This window comes from Bactrocera tryoni, chromosome 4 (genome assembly GCF_016617805.1).
Source record: "Bactrocera tryoni isolate S06 chromosome 4, CSIRO_BtryS06_freeze2, whole genome shotgun sequence".
NCBI lineage: Eukaryota > Metazoa > Arthropoda > Insecta > Diptera > Tephritidae > Bactrocera > Bactrocera tryoni.
In genome coordinates this window covers 74,268,824-74,288,864 of record NC_052502.1, presented here as the reverse complement: position 1 = coordinate 74,288,864, position 20,041 = coordinate 74,268,824, and the positions used below count along the sequence as shown (strand labels likewise).

The window sequence follows — 20,041 nt, the reverse complement described above, 5'->3', positions numbered from 1 at the left end:
TGTGTTTTAAACACACGCCCTCAGAAGACCAAGCGTATCAAAATTCGAAGATGAAAAAATGTTAGAAGCTCACAACGCAGTCCTCTGACGAAATCTTACTTTTTTCGAAGTCCGTCTGTGTTGGAGGAAAAACCCCTTTTTAATGATACCAATAAATGATCCGACGACAGAAACATCAAAGAAAAAATTAGAAAACTACGCTCGTGGCAAATTCCTGTTAATACATCCGATGGGGCCGTGAGAAACGCAGAAAAAACGTACATTTGACTTGAGATTTCTATCTACATTGCCAATTGTGTATACAGCCAAAGTGAATCGAATTTATATCCGTCGATAACATTTATATGCAAACACAATGGTTATTGATTTATATTTTTCGTACTTTGGCTAGACATAACAGGGGATAATACCAGAAAACCAGAAAAGCTTAAAAATGTTTCTCATGATCTCAGCGTTGAATGGGACACATATTTTTTCTTTTTTCACTGCTCTCCGTCCCATTTTGATGGCTTTGTTAATCAGAAATATCAAGTGATTCTTAACAAATGGGTTCAACATTTTGTTTACATTGCCTAGGACAGAAGTGAATACGAGCGAAAAGGGAAAAATGTCATTTATATAACAAAATTTCCATCGAACAGTTTACTCGCTTTTAACTGAGAGGCCACCGAATGTTGGCTGTCAAGCATAATGAGTTAGGTATGCAATTAAGTCCTCCTCGCAGTGATTAAATAAAAAGGCTGCTTTAAATCCCAGCGGATTAGTAGAAAATGAATTTGAAAACAAGCCAAATGATAAGTACGTAAATAAAGCAGAACATGAAAAAAGGAAATTGTAGATAAAAAAAATGGGTGGGGAATATTATTTCATGATAATAGTTTTATAAATGTTTGTTTCGAATTACATAAAAATTCACATGGTTTTGAGTTGTTATACCAAAAAAATATTTAAGAGACATCATCTAAAAGGAGAAATGGTTCCACAACCAATTAAAATATTAAATACAAAATTTCTAGCTACCATTCTTTTTATATCCTCGTGAGTAGAACGTTATCATGAAACATAGCCTTCTGTTTGTTTAGGAAGTCCGATAAATTATTTGATATTTATTATGCTTTATTAATATCAGGTAACATTTTTTCGTTCGGCGAGCCTTCTACAAATCTTTTAATACCCGTTTTCATTTTTTTATGTAAATATATAAATACATCAGTAATTACATACTTAATTTCTTATGTTTATACATACATATGTATGTATAACCTGTGCTCGTAACCTAATTGTCATGCAAACAAAATCGATAATATTGCAATTTATTACTCCTAAATTACATTTTCATTCGTTGCCTCGTACTTATTTGTTTTTGCAAACTTTATCGACTGAAACGAATCTGAAATTATACAACAGCATAGGATAAGAAAATAACAGTTCCTATAATAATGAAAAAGTATGCCGAAAATTCTGGATTTTGCTTTTGATCTGTTAAATTTGGAAAAATAATATAATAGAGAATTTTATTCAAATTGAAAGTAGTTTTATACAAGATCGAGCACAAAGTTGAAAATTAATAAAAAAAAACCAATGTCGACAAAAATTTAGCCGTTCAAACTTACAGAAAAAACACAAAAACCGAAAAAAAACTCTCACCGAAGCTGATACTTCTAACAAATAAAAAAAATTCCATACAAAAACTTGCGAAATTTTAGATCGTTGTCTCCAAAAACATAAGTACATTTTAAGGGATAATGTTCGCTCGGTGACTAAGGATAGCCAAAGTCCTCTTCAGTTGTAAATTATCTTGCAATTTTCACCCGAAGGGGTTGATTATTTAACAGTCTCATTTTACATATCTTTTTATATCTCATATCTCAGTTGTATTATTTATAGATTACTCATCCATTAAGGGGTTTTTTGTTTTATTAAATAGTAGAATATGTTTAAAACATTCTTCCAAAATTTTAAATCGATCCTAATACAATTCTAGAGATAGTCCCTTCGGAAGTTCCGCCCTTCACGCCACGTCGGTGTAGCGCACAGCATAATGCGTTTTTTTCAAAACTCTATTTTTGAAGTCGGTGGACAGGATTTCTCGAAAAGTTATGTACCGATTTAGTTCGAATTGTGTACACATCTTTGAAATAACATTGACTAATTATTGAACGAAGGATTTTTTTTAATTACAACTTATTTTTAAGCCAATAAATGACGAAAACTTTACCAAAAAATTAGATTTTTTTGTTCAAAGTCGAAGAAAAAAATGAAAAATTTAATGAGAGCCCAGCGGCTGAATTTTCAACATGTTTATATCAAGGAGACATTGTTCCAATATCTACCTTCGATATTGCATATTATATTTTTGAAATATCTACTTGTTTACATTAAAAAAATCGTAAAAATACCTTTTTTTGTACCTTTGAAACCCACCTAACCCTTTAATCATAGATTAATTATTTATTAGATAAAATTTGAGATCTTTTTTCTAAATAAAAAAACTAAAACAGAGACTTTGTTTGCTTTACATAACCAAACTTTACCTACATACATACTAAGTACATTTGCGCCAATAGATGGATGTTCATATGTATCTTTCGATCGAAAGGTCAATGAAAACTTCACATAGTGGCAGTACTACACTTGATATTTACGCACGTAGCACCACAGGGAGGATAACACTGAAACATTAACACGAATAGGGATAGTGTGAAATAGCGAAAAAGCGTAGGAGTGCGATATTGAAATTGCACATAAAATAAAAATGAAAAAAAAAATTTAAATTCAATATAAAATACGAATCGCTCTCAGTTGTGCAATTTCATTGCATCGATTTAAGGTACGCTCTTTGAAAGCGTGCTCCCAAGCGCTCTCTTTCTTGCTGCCATGACCTTTTTGGTCAGCTGATAGTGCGCATACGCTATGTTTAAACACCCCCTTAGTTTGTGATAATTTTTTTCTGTATTTGCCGTTTGTTTTTAGTATTTTTTTTGTTGGTCTCATTTAGGCCTTTTCATAACATTGCTATTTTTTTAAACGTATGTATAATATTTTTATTAATATTTAAATATTTTTTTGGAATTTAAAGTTTATGATATGTGGAAATACTCCCTCTTTTACACACCATTTTTAATTTGGGTTCGCAGTTTAACATATTCTTGTTTCGTGTAGCTGTGGTTGTATTAGAGGTTATTATCACTTTTTGATAATGTTTATGAATGCGGATGGAGAAACCAATTACTTACAGAAGAATTGGATAGTGGAAACAAACTGAGCAGATGATTGTTTAAAAATAATACACGGTTAATAGGTATTAGATTTCCAAATAAAAAATCAAGTACTAAAGTTTAACTAGTATTTGCGTTCAGGAAAAATCATTAAATTTTAGAAAAAAACGTAATTTAAGATTTCGTTTCAAATTATCTGTAAATACCAAAGAAAAGTTAAAACCGAAAACTTCTTTTACAGCAATGGAAACTAAAAACCAAGACTGTGGACACATTCACGAAGGTGAATTTTGAAATTTTTGCGTGCAAATAAAACACAAAAGACAGAGGCGTTGAAATATGTTAACGAAAAGTAAAAACTTTACAAAAAGAAATAAATAAAATGAAACAAAACCATTAAGCGAAAAAGCAATTGGATAAAAAAGCTGAAAGATACACAAAATGAACGTATGCTTATGTGTATGTATAGAATATGCTTTATTTTTAAAAATCCATAGAATAAAATATACACAAATTCTGTGTTAGTGATAAAAAAAATAAGTACTGAAGTTGCATTTTTCTTTACTCTTAGAAGTAATAAGTAGTAACTGATAAGCCTTGAAGTGTGTATAAATTGGTTACACAAAACTAGAAATAAAATGTAAAGACATTGATTTTTCCACATATTCAAACATTTCGGTTTCGTTTACTGCTTTGGCCACTCAGGCAGGTGCCCGGAGAATAAGCGGTAATAAAATCCGAAACACAAAAGCAAGACTGAACTAAATACGGTACAAGGTGGTCGGAGTAGGAGACAAACGTACATGCGAGAACATACATATGTAAGTGTTTGCGCATGGCACCATCACGTCTTGCTTCCTGCTGCATAATAACCGCTACACAATGTACATTTTTCTTTTAAAAGTGTTCCTACCAACCCACCAGTCAGACACAATCACCCAACTATCTTATGCCGCCCCACATGCGACCCATGGAGCACAGCCAAATTCATTGATTATTCAAATACAATATGTCATATCTTCATATAGTATATACGTTCATACATATATACATATAAGTAAGTTAATGTTATCTTTTGGTGTACACTTACTTGCCAACGAAATTTTCCAACACCGAACTCTTTCCGGCCGATTGACCGCCTACGACAGCGATCTGTGGCAAATCAAGCTGCATATGCACGCCCAATTGCGTGAATGCATCTTGTAGCTTATTAACAATTGGAATTAGTTGCTCCATTTTGCTGGTAGTTGTACTGCTTGGGCCTCTGCCCTTACTCGAAAAGTGGCTGCCTTACGGCCACTGATAACTGCGCGACTACGTTTGTGGGTTATTCGTTTGTTGTAACTCTTATTTTTTTCTATCTTAATTCGTTTGTTATACCTATAAAAACTATTTTAATATTAACACGATTACGATTTCGTTAATTCCAAGACATCACTTTGTGGTGTCCAGAAATTTTCGCATACACTGCACTAGCGATTACGATTTTATGTACTGCGCCCACTTTTTCTAAACCACTTTTTTGTCTGATATCTACACTATTTGTCACCACGTACTTTATAAAACTTGAATGCTATTTCAAGAATTTTTCGATTATTTTTCTATTAATTTTATTTTATTTCATTAGTTTGAAAAATTTTCAGCACTGTATGGAATTATTGGAGAAAAAATTATACGTTCTTTCCTCACATCCACTTCTTTGGTATCTATCACGATTTTGATTCGCCCTCGACTGATTTCGATTTTTCGTTCCTTGCTTTCAATTGCTTTTACGTTACCATTCTTTTTCATCCGTTAATTCTGCTTTTACAGCTGCTTCTTCTTGTTTTGACAATTTTAACGAAGAGGTTGGCAAGGAGTAATTCAAGAGAAAGCAACACAAGGCAGATAAATAAATAAATGACACGAAGATACAAAACAAATAATTCCAACTGTCAAAAATCGTAAAAAAAAAATTCAACGCAACAAAAAAAGAAACAATCCAACAAACAAGTGTCATAAATACACCAAAACAGATGCATTTTATAAGGAAAAGCGCTAGAAAATTGCAAAACACGCAAGTTACGTACACGAGTAGAATTAAAGCGAATCCAGCTGCTAATTACTATTTCACTGCTATCTGACGCTGATTCATAATGGCAGTTCGGCTATCGAACAATGTTTTTCCTACCTCAGCACACCGCAGCGTCTTTTCTAAAACTGCATTTTACTTTCTTTAATCAAAGAAGTTCATTAATATTTTCACACATACATGCATACATATGATTATCAACCAATTTCACGGCCAATTCACACCATTACTATGTGCAATAACTCTAATCTCCTATTTTTTAGTTAAAATTTTTGTGACTCGTCATTTACCGTTTTCTATGTATTTTGCTGTGTTTATCTAATTGGAATGTATAAATTCAAAATGCTAGTACACGTCACGTCACAATAACTTGTTTTATGCAAAATGCTTCTGCTCTTAAAACGTATTTATTTTCTCTACAATTACTGTGAAATTACTAAATCTTTTATACAGAAAATTTTAGAAACACCAACGGTGGTGCAGAAAAATAGCAACTAAGCTAACCTGAAAAAAGAATGCTACCACTGAGCTTATAAATTTGATGGCTTTGCCAATCAGTTTCGAAAAAAAATATTAGTTTTATTGTTATCAGTTTTTTTTTTAATTTCTTTATAAACAATATAAAATTTATATAGCATATTTACTTTTACTAAATCCCTTTTTTTATATATTCATTAATTACATTTGTCAGAATTTTGCAACAGACTTTAAAATATATTATTATTTTTTAATATATTCAAAGTTCTATGACCCATTATAGAGCAATTCTTAAGAGATTCAATAATTTATAAACTTATAATAATAATAGTAATAGATTATCGCATTTTTTAACTGAATGTATCCAATAAATATTTTTATGAAAATTTTAAACAAAATTATCCCTAGAATATAACTATGATATTTATTACTAAAGCAATTGCTGCAAAACATATGTAAATACAATATAATTATAATTATTTTAAATTAATTTTATTTATTTCACTTATTTTGACAACTAAATGTAAATGAAATGCAACTCTAGTATGTAGTAATAGCACAAGTTACTGTGCAGTGGCGAAGAGGCGGAAGTATCCTGTAAATGTCAACTAGCTGACAGAGTTCTTTTCGTTCTAAAGTTTTTAAACGAAAGTTGTATTTTCTTGTGCTGTACACGTTTCGTGTCGAAAAAAAGGACTTAAAAGTAAGTTTATTGGAAAAAAATTAAAGCTAACGCGAACACAACTAACAGTGCATAATATTTATATGTTATTGTTTTACATATGTGCAAGATGTTGAAGATTTTATAAGATAAAAATGTTGCATTTCCTTCGAAGTTAAACAGCAGTTGTTGATATGTAGCTGATATGTTGTTGTGTGCGCGGAAACTTTTGCGATGTACGCAATTGGTTTCTCTTTGATGTGTTCTTCTAAATTATTTCTTGATATTTGCTTATAGAATGCGTTACGTGGCTGCATACTTGTTGGCTGTTCTTGGCGGTTCCGAAAACCCCAAAAATGCCGATATCGAGAAGATCCTCAGCTCGGTCGGTATTGAAGTTGACTCCGAACGCCTCACCAAGGTTGTTAAGGAATTGAACGGCAAGTCCGTTGAAGAATTGATTGCCCAGGGTCGCGAGAAACTCTCGTCCATGCCTGCTGGTGGTGCCGCTGCTGCTGCAGCTGCTCCAGCTGGTGGTGCTGCTGATGCTGGTGGCGACAAGAAGGAAGCCAAGAAAGAGGAGAAGAAGGAAGAATCTGAGTCCGAGGACGACGACATGGGCTTCGGTCTCTTCGAATAAGCTATTAATTCTTTTTAACGGGGTCCACTGGCAATCGCTAGTACAACAAAAAACGTGCAAAACTTCTGGGTGAGTCATTGCTAAATTATTGCCATTATTTCGGCATTACTGTGATGAATTAAACTTCACCATCTTTCGACTGAGAACAAACGTTGATGTCACATAAGTTTTCTACTGATTAAATAAACAACAAAATATTTTATGCATACATTAATGCGTACGTAATTGCTAATTGGATTTTTATCTCTTACAGGTTACTGCTCAAGCTTCGGTCAACAACGTCAGCACGGGAGGGTTTAAAATGAATGTAGATTTCCTTGTAGAAAGCACAATTGTGTTTTTTGTAAGGATAATTACAAACTGACAACCTATACAACATAGTTGAATTTTATTTCTATGAAATAAAAGAAAGTAAAGTTTTACACGTTTAAATTACTGCTTTTATTTAAAATGATAGATGATAGGGTCATTAACAGAATTGGTGGTTGGTAAAGTTTTTAGGATTGAGGGATTTTTGAAAATTTAATTTCAAGCATAGTATATAGATATATATGTCAACAAACAAATCGTTGAAGGAAATCTGGATTAATACCGCTTGCTGCAAACATATGACTATTCTCTGGAGCAACAAAACCAATAGCTATTATTTTAGGTGAGTAAAAAACACCGTATCTTCATACATATGCTCAAAAAATGTGAATTTGATACAAAATTACATTTTTTAACTCTATGATGAATAAAACTTTCACCATCTTTCGACTGAGAATAAACGTTGATGTTGCATAAGTTTTTATCTGATTAAAAAAAAAATTTAAAAAAAATGCTTCAGTTTTTACCTATAAAGTATACTAATATATTTTTTTTTTGTTTATTTTAGGAAAGTGTGTCGGTCAGCTACTCAACGAGGTCAATACGATCAATATACCGTTTTACTATTTCTTTTCAGCTATTATGAGGTTTAATTTTTAAAATATAAAAAAAATAATTATAAATAAATGATTTCAAAGAATTTTAAACTAAAATAAATTTATTTTATTAAACGACTTGAATAAGTTATTGCAATTACTAACTTGTTTCAATTTGCACAATTTCTATTTCTCATTTGGATTACGTTTATCGTCTTGATCTTCAAATAAATAATCTTCTGACTCCATTAGCCTTCGTTGCGCAGGTGTGAGCACAGTGGCAGCAGCTGCTTCCAAAGCAGCTTGTTCAGCACTTTCATCTACCCACTCAGATGCACGATCATGTCTTTTACGCTCTGGCGTACTTTTACGTTCACGTCTTTTAGCCAGAAACTTTTCAAAGTTTGTTGAGCTTTCCGCCGCTCGAGTAAGCTGTTGTTGAATTTGCTCAAGTGATTCCGCAGCATTACCAAGGGCGTTATCTTTTCGTGCATGCTGTTCCCAAGCATGTTGCGATTTACGCATTTTTGTCAATATTTTGGACATGATATGCTGATGATCTAGGCCAAGTACATCATGTCGCATTTCAGGAAATTCCTCTTCGTTGTCACTCTTATTTTCATTTGCTACGGTTATGTCATTTTTGCCATAAAATTCACGTTGCATCAGATTAGCCACCAAATTGTGTTGCACATGTTCACCTACAGCTTCTGTACTTCCTTCAGCTGTTTCTTCTAGCGGGCCAAAATCAATTGTGCGTAACAACCCTTCTACTTGTGCGATATTGGACAATTTTTTCTCACGAGCAAATTTAATGCGTGGAACTTCACTCATTAACATTAATTGTGACAATTCATGGCGTAAACGCCCACTACAACGTTGCAATTCCATTTCGAGTTGTGCATCTGCTAACGGCTCGCCACCAGCTAACCAATACACGTTAATGTATGCGAAATCTGGTGAGATCTTTACGCGTGTCACTTGTAAACCACGTCCTAATATAGACTCTGAGGCTTCTCCAGTTGCCAAGAGATCGGTTATATGTTTCATAAACAATTTATTCAATACTACCATGCGACGTGTTGTATTTTTGCCACCGCCACTACTAGTGGATTTGGTTATATGCGCACTGTTAAACATCTCAGCGTTACGCTGTCTAGTTGAATTCGAAGTATTTACGTCATTACTGGGATACCAACGTTTTTTGCTTCCTGATATACGATGACCAACAAGTTTACTTATAATCTTACTCTGAAACTTGATGTTATCAGCCTTTGCATAGGTAACGCCTCCACAAGCGGTTGAAATAAGGGCACATCCCTTCGAGCTCCATTCTATATGTATTAGGTGCTGATTGCAGCGATGCACATTTCGTAACATTGCAGCCAAATTAACAGCAATCTTTTTTATTATATATTTAAGAAAATCTGTTGTAAGTTAATTTTCTAGCGTATTGCTACAAGGCAGTGTAACACACCAGCTGTTTATTTGTTTACAATTTTAAGGGTGGAGAAATAGTTAATAGTGTGGCAGTGTTGCAATTAATATTTATTTTGTTTTGTTAAATTTTGTATTCACATTTTTTACTTTAAAGAACTTATTATGTATATTAACTTTAAAATAAAAAATAATAATGGTGTTATAATTTTTGTATTTTTACAGCATATATACATACATATATATTTTATAAAAAAAAATTAATTTTCATACTTACGTTTATAAATATTGAATTTTTTGCGACATTTCAAACATGTTCATTATTGCATTTCTTTTTATTATACACATTATTTTGTTTACACTTCTAAATATTAAAATATCTCACATTTGTAAGTATTTTACAATATTTTTCAATAGCGTATTTATTTATAAATAAATTGCTGCATTTATATTATATATGTACATATTTATATTTTATTAAATTTCATGCTATAGTAAGATTTCTACTACAGCTTTTCAGAATGCACTTATTTAAAAAAATTATATCCTTACAGCTATTTAACACACTCTACTATGCTTACATGTTTATATGTATGGATGTACATTATATATTTTTATCAATAACGATTTCTTTACAATTCTTACTTTAAATAATAAATGAAACAAAATAATTGCTAATTATGTTTTAGCTAAATCTCAAATTAAAAAAAAAGTTTTACTCCACTTAATAGCGTCAAATTTCGAAAAATATCATATCTCTTTAACATTTCCAACTTGTTTACTTTTGTTAATACTGGTGTTTGAGTATAGCAACTAAAAATGTCTTTATTTACTTTTTCAATATTTATTTTCATTTTACAGGAATTGTTTGTAGATTTTCCAGCAAGATCGGTGATCGAGCGTCATTTTATTTTATTAAACTGTATAAACCCATCTTTCAGGTAATTTTATTTAATATAAATTATTATTTTTTGGTTATTAGAAAAACAAATATTAACGAGGTATATGTATGTAACTTTCAAGGTATGTCAATATTATTTTTTTGCATACTTTCAGGCTATTTCACAATAGAATTGAAATATAAAATTGTTTCAGCATAAATCTGATTGACTTGAGAGATACATATGTTTGTAAAACATAAACTAATAACTATGTATTAAAGCATTTCTGATGACTAAGAAGTTTTTAAATCATTTAATGCAAATTACTGCAGGTATATAAAAAATCAGTTCGGTTTTAACAGTTATATGGCAATTTATATTATTGATATTTATATTCCCGAAAAAAATAAACTTCTTTAACTATTGTATTAAGAATAAGTTGCAATCGATAAACTAAATGTGCCGAGTAGTAAAAAAAAAAAAGAATTAAAAATACGAAAAAATGTAATACATGCTTTGATTTTTCCAAAATGTTCATGTTTTTTCGACTAAATCTAAAATTTCACACTTAATACGTAATCTTATTTCTAATACTGAACCACGGTTTCTTTCGTTCGTAGTTTATTGGAAAATAATACTATTTATTATTTGGAGTATTTAAAACTTACTTATAATGATTGTTAGCTTATATAAAAATATACAAAAAAAAAAAAAACACATGAAAGCAGCATGTGTTTAAAATCGTATTAAGCAAAGCAAAATATTGAAAATTTCAGAACATCGTAGCTTAGGAAAAAGATTTTTTAGTTTTAATATTCTTTGAAATCACCATTAAATGTTCAAATTCTCTCCATTATCATTGCAACCCGATTGATCAACTGGTTTTTGGTTGTCATTCAAAACAACAACAATTTAAGATTTGTTTGTGAGGTTTTATGAATTTATGCTTAGATCAATTTTCGCATAAACCGATTTGATTCCTTTACTTCCTCCTACATTGAATTTTTTTTAATGTTTTATATAATAAACTGAATTGGTTCGTTTACTTTTTTACATTGCAAATTATTTTTTTTTTTTCATTTTCAACTCTGCTCTGCATTGTGTACTTTGTGTAGAGATTTTTGCGCAGACCTTTTTGCTTATCTATTATATATGCATATACATATATAATATATACATATGTATGTTATATACATCTGTATTTGTAAATATAGTAAGTGTCATACTTAATATAGGAAACCCATGGAACCGAAGCATATGATAGCTATCTGTAATGAAGCGTACATGTGCTAGTGGAAGCAAATGGATTTGATAAATATTTTTTAATTAAAAAAGTCTAATTTCGCAAATCAATAAACAAAATCAATGAACATAATAAAGTATTATAAATATAATTTTTATTTTTACATTGTGTTTATTTTTTGCAAAAATTTTTAGTAAAATTAGCAGAAATTAAAAAAAAAAATTTAAACATATTATTTTTATTTTTTCATACATTCTTTTATATGTCCTAAATAACAAAAAATTTTTTTTTAGCAAAAATTCCTCGAACAAATTTGGATGTCATAAATGAAATTTTACGTACATTTTTTAAAACAAATTAAAATACATTTTTTTTTTGCACTAACACATCGAACGCTTCGTCAACAGTAATTTAGTTGAAGCTTAAAACTATTAACTTAATTCTATAGTCAGCTAGCTTTAAGTAGTACTAAATTAAAAATGCAATCATTTTATCGTTTGTGCATTAAAATTATAAACTTACTACTAAATATAAATATTTACAGCATGAAAACATTTTTTTAAATGTACATATATTAAAAAAAAAATACACAAAAAAAGTTTAATAAATAACGCAAATAAAAAATTAATTGTTGTTTTTTTGTAAAACAAAATTAATAAAAAAAATAACTAAGCAATTATAAAATTAATTGCGTTGGATCATACAGTTGTATTAGTATAAAATGCATATTTGACATTTTTTTTAAATAGAAAATGTTCTTGAATGTATGTATGTATATTTTGTTGCTCAGCCCATGACTCAAAAGCTTCACGTAAAATGTGATACAGCTGCTTTGAATTTTTGTTGAATAATAATGCAAGGCATAAAAAATAAAACTTTTTGAAACATTTTGCGCGCAGCACAACATATACGAACAGTAAACAGTGTATGGTATGACATTTATGAAATTTGAAAAAATTATAAATTGCATATACATAGCTACTAACCATGAATGTAGGAAATTAAAACAATACTTTGTACAACTTAACGTGCAAGAATGACTTACGTAGAAACTTTAAGAATAATTCAATTTTAATTTATATAATATAATTACTTAAGTAAATTGGCGTTTGCGGTATATTTCCTTACACATACATACTTAGCTTAAGAGTATTTTTTGTGTTTTTTTTTTCACCGTACGGCGCTTAAGTGTATGTGTAGTTGTAGTTGTAATCTCACTCGTAACCGTTGAGAGCTTTTGAACGCTTACTGCTAAACTTTACAAGTTTAACATGTGTCGCTCGCTACTTATCTTCGTTGCTGCGTTGAATTAAATGTGCGCCTTGCCGCCAACACTGGCGCCACTCACCAACTGATGAGCTGGAAAGCCACTCGGACTTTCGGCACGCTTCATTTGCGATAACGCTTGCGCCATAGTTGCTGCTGCCGTGGCCGTCATTATGCCGCCGCTACCGGCGGTCACGCTACTCACCGCTGATGAGGCGCCACGTCCGCGCTTACGACGTGGCAATATACCCTTACGCGCCATGTAGAAGCGTATTGTCGAAACTGGTATGTTAAACATGTTGCTGACCGTTTGGAAGGTTTGTCCTTTTGAAACGCACTTTGCTGCTTGAGCCAGTGATGCCTCGGAGCGGCGCACACGTTTTAGAGAACCGGACATTTCAGCGGTATTAGCAGCACCGCTGTTCGCCTGCGCCGCCAGCATGTTGAGTAATGATGCATTGGCTGAGCTTTCGTGTTCAGTGTCCGCGCTGGCGCAGTAGCTGCTATCCTCATCGTGTGCGGCCACATAGTTGTGATCATCTTCTATGGTGGAGTCCAAATGCGTACCAGCGGCAGCGGCCGCTTGTGTCGCTTTCATATTATTGGCTGTTACTTTTTGCTGCATTCTATATTTACTGTGTTCTTCGTAAGCCTGATTGGAATTGGAATCATCGCCCGAATCGTCATCCTCGCTGTTGGCATTCGAATTTGTCGCTGCGCTGGCGGCAGCCATGGCCGCTGCAGCATTGGCCACATGAGCTAATGTTGCTTGCGGTACACGTTGTTGTTGTTGTTGTGCCTGTAGCTGTAGCTGTTGCTGATGTACGAGCTGTTGCTGGTGTTCAAGGTGATTTTGTTGCATGGCGCTGTGCGCGAGGCTGCCGTTGCTTTGTTGTTGTAGTAGTTGTTGCTGCTGCAGCTGTTCCATTTGTTGTTCATGTTCCATATCCTGTTGTATAGGCTCCTTTTTAATCATAAATGTCGGTTGTTGCTGATACTTTTGTTGCTGCTGCTGTTGTTGTTGCAGCTCTTGGGCCATCATAGCCGCTGACATTCCGCCACCAGCATGTAACTGCTGTAGTGCGCTAGCTGCTGTTGCTGTCGTTGTTGTCGTCGAATTGGTAGCGGTATCTGTGTCGGTCTCAATGCCATCCGCCTGTTGTTGTTGCGTCGCGGCAGCAGCTGCTGCAGCCGCTTTATTCGTAAGCGCTTTCAGCTGATTCAAATTCAATGCGGCATCGGAGCCATAAAGACCGCGAATGCGCAACTGTTCGGCACAGCGCAGTAGTTGCGGTAAACCGGCTTGTGTGACATTCACCTCACCTTTGTACATAAAGTCGACGAGCGCCTGGATCTCCCACAGCTTTATTTCACTGGGTAATATGATGACTGGATGCTTACAAGGATTCTCAGCCAAGATGCTATCAAAATAGGATGAACATGCGGCCAAGACGAGCCGATGACAATGCACTTGATGCCCCTCACATGCCAAGGTCACATCAACAAAACGCTGACCGGCCAACAGTTGAGGAAATGCGGCGCCGATACTACCCAAATGGCTGTTCCAGCGCACACAAAACTCCTGACGCTGAGACGCGTTCATTGTGGCGGTGCCGTTGGTAGACAAACCAAGCGTTCAGAGTCAGGTACAGGCTTTCGTTAGCTGGAGGTGAAATAATTCTGTTGCCGTAAGAAATTGATGGTTCCACGTAAAACTCGTTTATATATTAATATATCACGTTTTCAATTAGAAGTGCCGTGTTTTTGGCTGTAGGGAAGTCTAAACTCTGTACGGAGCCTTACGGAAGCGCTAATATTTCTAAGCGTTGACTAAAAAGAGAAAACCACAAAATTTATTTATAACAAAAATACTAATAAATTTTCCCATAATGTAATACACGCTATTTGCGCAACTTTAATTAAAATTTCCTTAAAAATCGCATAACAAGTAATCCATAACCGACGGGTATCGTTTAGCCGCGTTTTAACTTCTTAAATACGATTGAGAATTGTATTGAAACCAGTGTTTAATATATTTTTGGTGAAAGTTTGGAAAAACTACAAAAATTTTACTTACACCAACAAGCAACTGTTTCACTAATTTTTATGACTAATCTGGATTTTATAAGCGTGACAATTTTTTATGATTTTCAACCATTAATTAACATCATTAACTTGCACTTATAATTAATAAATAAAAAATATTACGTGTACAGAAAATATTGGAAAATGAAATGAAGTTGCTTTTTCAAGGATCACCAAATATTATGTTTCTATTTCGCTTTAGTTTTTATTAAAATTTTAATACAATTTATATGACAGATGTAAGTTTTTTAATCAAATTTTATGTATATTACTGCATATTATAATTAGCTAATCAAAACTATTTATTTTTGTTTTTTAGATTTATAATATTCCCAATTTTAATAGAATTTGTTTTTTTTTCACTTAAGTATGAGCGTTTTTCTACAACCGCCAAATATTGCTTTAACTTCACTTACTACACATGCATACGCATACACTTTGCACACTAAAATGCGAGCACACCAAGGACAAAGAAGCATCCAAAATTAGTTACTGAAAATTCACTATATTTAACCCACACCATACAAACATATAGTACACCAATTCAAAATTTGTGAATAAAATATTGAATAGCATATTTTTGTTGAAAACCAAACAACACACACCTTTTTGTATGAAAATTTCTTATTTTTCACATTCTTAAGACAGAAACTTTTGCAGCAAATTTATTGAAAAATCCGTGCGCAAGTAGGAATTCCTTTTTTGCATTTAACAGAAAAGGCCAAAAGACAAAGAAATACTGAAATTGAAAAAGTAATAAAATAAAAGTAGCAGCAGCAACAAACAACTATATACAAGCAGAAGTTTAACAACAGTGACTGAGGCAGCGTCGGCAGCAGCAACACTACACCGCACAGTGGCAACAGCAATTATAACAACAAAAACAACAATGACAACTACAATTACTAAAGTGTAGCGCAAAATTTCGAACACTGTACTTTAGCATTTTTTCAACAGCAAAGAGCAAAAACAATAAAAATAAAGTAATATTTTAAGGAAAAATAAAAAGGAAAGCAGGCAGGCAGGCAAACCGACACAGCCTGCCTGTTAACCAGCTACCAACGAGAGAACAGGCGCGGCGCACACATGTGGCAGCATAACCGAGACATTGCTGAGAGACAACACCAAAGAACATTAACAAATACAATTTTGTAAAAAAAAACATCAAGAAACAATATGCAGCAGGACTGACGCGACCGGGTATAACAAATTGATGAGTAAACCATAGAGCGTAGTGAGAGCGCACGCATACATTAATAAGTATAATGTTTAATGTTCCAAGGAGGAGAGCGCTTTGGAATGGGAAAATGTTTAATGGTGGTTAAACAACATTGCAGGCGAAGACATAAATAAATCTACAATATGGCGCACAATGAAAAATAATAATTTTCTTCAAAGGTGTAGGCAAGCATAAGCTATTTAAAAATATATACAAAAACTATCTACTAGCTATACATGTGCATTTTGTGCAGCAGGAATTAGCGAGACACAAAACGAAAGAGATAGCAAGTAAATTTGCCTGAGAAAAAATTTAAATAATTTTTTTGTATTGCGTCTTGCGCTCGCGAAAGGCATTGAGAGAGAAGTTATAAAAAAAAAGTCAATATAAAGTTTGCAACAACCACAAAAAAGGGGACGCAAAAAGTCGCAGTGGCGGCACTAACTATAAAAATAATTATGTATTTTTGCGTAGCTACTTATGAAGCTATGTATGTATGTATATACTATGGCATATAAGTATTCACATGTATAGGAAGCAAGTCAAAGAAATCAATACTATTTTTTAGAATAGCAAGAAAGTTATTTCATTTCATTTCATTTATGTATGTGTACTGATATATAAAAAGAAATAAGAAATTGTATATAATAATTAAACTTCCAACCAAGCACTGCTAAGAAACTGTCCTTTTGAAATTTGATTTCTATATTTAACCCGTCTGCCTTGTGTGCCTTTTGGTTGATCTTGTTTCGATTAACCAAAATTCTATCTACTTAGTTGTGAACTAATAGAAACCTCTGCGACATTAACCTCTACAAATAATTTATCTATGCTTAGAGCAGAATAAAAATGATTCAAGAAGAAGATATGTAGCTAACTATCCACACTCCGCCCACTCCTTACGTTCTAATTTGACAACATCGCTGTTAAGTGAAATAACAGCTTTTCAAATATACAAAAAATGTTGGCGCAAAATTTATAAAATTTAAATTGATATGTATGGATGTGAAAATGTACCTGCATACATACTTATAAATGTTAACAAAACCAGAATTTTAAATACATACATATATACATACATATGTATGTATGTGCATACAAAAATATACAAACACACATTAAGGCTAAGAGCAAGAAAGGATGATGATGATATCTGGTGGATGAAATGTACCGAAACAGGAAACAAAAATAAAAGCAAAAAGGAATGGATTTTCAACAAAAATAAACAAATGCGATTACCCAGAGAGCGCAAAACCAAAAGTCAGGAGCAAGCACAAGAAAGAAAGAAAGAGAGGATTTATAAATAAACAAAACTTTTGATTGCCACAACGTTAATAGGGTGAGGCTTATACATACATATGTACATAAGTATATAAAATAGAATGTAAAAATTTACATAATTTTAATTTTTATTTAAATAAAAATGATGACAACAAATTGAAAAAAAATACAAATACTTATTTTTTCAAATTACAAAATATTTTATACTTTGAAGACTTTTTAGTTTTTAATTTTAAAAAATTTTCAAGCGTAATAATCCACATAAAAAATACAAAATTTAATTAGTTATTGTAATTTTTTTATTACATCCAAAATATGTATTCTAGCACATTTTGTTCGACCCTATTGCACGGCGGCTAACTTGGTAACCTTGTCAAGGATTTAAACAAAATATTGCATACACTAATAGAAAGTAGCGCGGTGCATATACATATATACATACATATGTATATGTATATATACCATTGGAGGGATGATTTTAAGACATTAATAAAATGGATTTTAAAATATGTATGTAAAATACTAATTTAGGCCTACAAGTGTGGCTCATTATTATTTTTACTGAAACAAAAACGCGCCATTAAGTGGGTTGTTTGAGGAAAGATACATACATATGTGCGCGCTTCGCAGTATAAAATCAAAAAACACACTATATAAAATAATGACAAAAGAAAGGCGAAGGTGTGATGCAGGAAAGCCATGTATACGTAGTGCAACATTCACTTTTGCTATGTCACGCAGAGGGAAAGAAAATTTGTAAATACCAATGCGAAGACGATGAACAAAAAACATGTTGCAAAAAAACCAGCAACGATTCGAGAAGTGAATAAATTAACGTACATACATACATATATACTTATGTATGCTACTTTTAGGTAAGGAAGCCTTCGGCGGAATATGTATACAGTTGAATATCGCTAGCTGGGGAGTCAATGCTTCTTAACTTTACCAAAATCATGTCACATTGCTGACAAACCGCAATAGCGAACGAAGCACGAAGGGCATTTTGACGTTTCTAAAATTAGCAATAATATGGGAGGGTGGGATTTATTTTTTATTATAGTAGAATCCACCTTTTCCTTGTGTATAGAGAATTACCGCAATGTCCTCCACAATGATAGGAACAAACAAAAATTATCAAGCGCCGGCTCGTCAACTTCAGCACTTCCTGTCGTTATATTGAAAAAAAAACTATTTTATTTTATTTTCACTTATTTCTAATTTAAAATACAATATAGTATACAAATTTTTATCTCTTCTTGCTTTGATTTTCATTAACAATTTATGGGTAAATTTGTCACAAAATGTTGCACATTATTATTTTTCCTGTTTAGAAGCTCAAATCGCAGGCACACGCTTCGCTTTTGAAAAGTATATAGTAAAACTAGTAATAGCAATAACCACGAATAAGGTAAGGGACAGGAAAAAATTAAAAACAAGCTATGCACAATAAAAATAGCACAACAGCACAAGACAATGCCGTTAAAGAGGAGTTTATGTGGAAAAACATAGAAACTAAATGCAATGAATACAGCGAAAACTAGCAAAGGAACTTATTCACTGTACCCGCTGCATGAAGATCAAAAAACAACCTAACGAAAGAGTCGTAGCCAAGTGCAAGGCACGGCAGGAGGCGTGCATGTACATACATACATATATGTATGTATAATTGCAAGTAAATCTGTGTGTAGCAAAATATAGCAAAAACAGCAAGTTAAACCAGCAAAGCACAAAATTGAAGCAATAATCGTAAGATAGAATAATTTTGCACAAAAATCCAAAGAGTTACTTCTCATACTTGCATATATTAGTTATATACAATTATATTCTTAAAAGTATATATGTATGCACATGTAGCATTGAGTATAAACTATTTTTGCTGTAACTATGCAGAAAGACAGCCTGCTTCATTATGTTATAAACTATTTTCGCTTATTTTATAATTTTAAAACTCACCTTAATTCATCGATACATCCGCGTCCTTTTTATTGCCATTAATATTTGCACAATAAAACTCACGCGAATACATACACAGTTATTGTTGGCTAGTAAAATTAAATTAATTATTTTTACTGTAGCTATGTTATATACTTCTTTTACTAATTTATTGATTTTTCACATTCTCTAAGACGATGCGACGCTGTTCACTTTGGCACACACTAAATACATTTAAATTTTTATTCACGAATTTATTGCGTCCCTCCGCCACTGTACACTTTATTTGCCTCTTTTTTTGCACAATTACAATTGTTTACATGCCTTGTTTGTTGGCTATTGTGACTCCGTGAGATTTGAGTTTGTCCGCACGCGCGGGTTCACTTGCTTACACAGGGTAGTATTTAGTAGGACTTTTTTGTTAAAATATAAACAAAACACAATCTAGTAAAATTGCATGCAGTCTATAGCTTTGGAGAATCTGGCATGGTGAAAGTGCTTGATTAAAATTATGTATTGAGTAATGTAAAATATTATGTCTTTTAGAGTTTGGATATAAAATTTTAAATAGAATATATGAAATATTTACAAACAACAGTTGCTTTACCGCACTTTGGTTATTGAAAAGCAGCCAACTTCCATGTACATTAAAAAATCCTACACTGCGAAAACTCGTATCTAAAATCAATTTAAAAAATAAACACAAAAAAAATTGCTGAAAT

The 20,041-nt window shown here is 32.4% G+C and overlaps 4 protein-coding genes and 2 non-coding genes across 22 annotated transcripts in view; 3 read left to right on the top strand and 3 right to left on the bottom strand.

The window, feature by feature from the left end:
• The window catches only part of LOC120774523 (dynamin), a 39,641-nt gene extending 33,921 nt beyond the window's left edge, over positions 1–5,720 (bottom strand). For 7 of the 13 annotated variants that reach the window (XM_040104220.1, XM_040104232.1, XM_040104229.1 and 4 more), the window contains exon 1: positions 4,309–4,901. In XM_040104220.1, coding sequence (XP_039960154.1) covers positions 4,309–4,454 — 146 coding nt within the window. In that variant the 5' untranslated portion in view covers positions 4,455–4,901. Of the gene's footprint in view, positions 1–4,308; positions 4,902–5,579 lie in introns of those variants that run through there. The other 6 variants (XM_040104227.1, XM_040104222.1, XM_040104221.1 and 3 more) reach the window with 6 other exon arrangements.
• Positions 5,721–6,359: 639 nt separating this feature from the next.
• LOC120774966 (60S acidic ribosomal protein P2) lies at positions 6,360–7,499 on the top strand. The gene is made up of 3 exons (XM_040104855.1): positions 6,360–6,469; positions 6,725–7,136; positions 7,321–7,499. Exon 2 carries the CDS (start codon positions 6,726–6,728, stop codon positions 7,065–7,067), a length of 342 nt encoding a protein of 113 aa, XP_039960789.1. The 5' UTR covers positions 6,360–6,469; position 6,725; the 3' UTR covers positions 7,068–7,136; positions 7,321–7,499.
• Positions 7,173–7,253, top strand: LOC120776225. Its single transcript, XR_005705411.1, has one exon. It is a non-coding gene; the product is annotated as a small nucleolar RNA Me28S-Am982 (small nucleolar RNA).
• Positions 7,500–7,791: 292 nt separating the features above from the next.
• On the top strand, positions 7,792–7,873 carry LOC120776224. The gene has a single exon (XR_005705410.1). It is a non-coding gene; the product is annotated as a small nucleolar RNA Me28S-Am982 (small nucleolar RNA).
• Positions 7,874–8,066: 193 nt separating this feature from the next.
• LOC120774965 lies at positions 8,067–9,439 on the bottom strand. The gene has a single exon (XM_040104854.1). The coding sequence runs from the start codon at positions 9,350–9,352 to the stop codon at positions 8,159–8,161; it is 1,194 nt and encodes a 397-aa protein (XP_039960788.1). The 5' UTR covers positions 9,353–9,439; the 3' UTR covers positions 8,067–8,158.
• Positions 9,440–12,150: 2,711 nt separating this feature from the next.
• LOC120775049 (protein bric-a-brac 2) lies at positions 12,151–19,657 on the bottom strand. 5 transcript variants are annotated; one of them, XM_040105027.1, is made up of 3 exons: positions 15,680–15,803; positions 15,490–15,623; positions 12,151–14,629 (listed from the first exon to the last, which is right to left on the bottom strand). In XM_040105027.1, exon 3 carries the CDS (start codon positions 14,400–14,402, stop codon positions 12,843–12,845), a length of 1,560 nt encoding a protein of 519 aa, XP_039960961.1. In that variant the 5' UTR covers positions 14,403–14,629; positions 15,490–15,623; positions 15,680–15,803; the 3' UTR covers positions 12,151–12,842. The 5 variants fall into 5 exon arrangements, with proteins under 5 accessions (XP_039960961.1, XP_039960960.1, XP_039960963.1 ...); XM_040105026.1 differs by lacking the exons at positions 15,490–15,623; positions 15,680–15,803 and adding an exon at positions 19,341–19,657; XM_040105029.1 differs by lacking the exons at positions 15,490–15,623; positions 15,680–15,803 and adding an exon at positions 18,458–18,596.
• Positions 19,658–20,041: the final 384 nt, after the last annotated feature.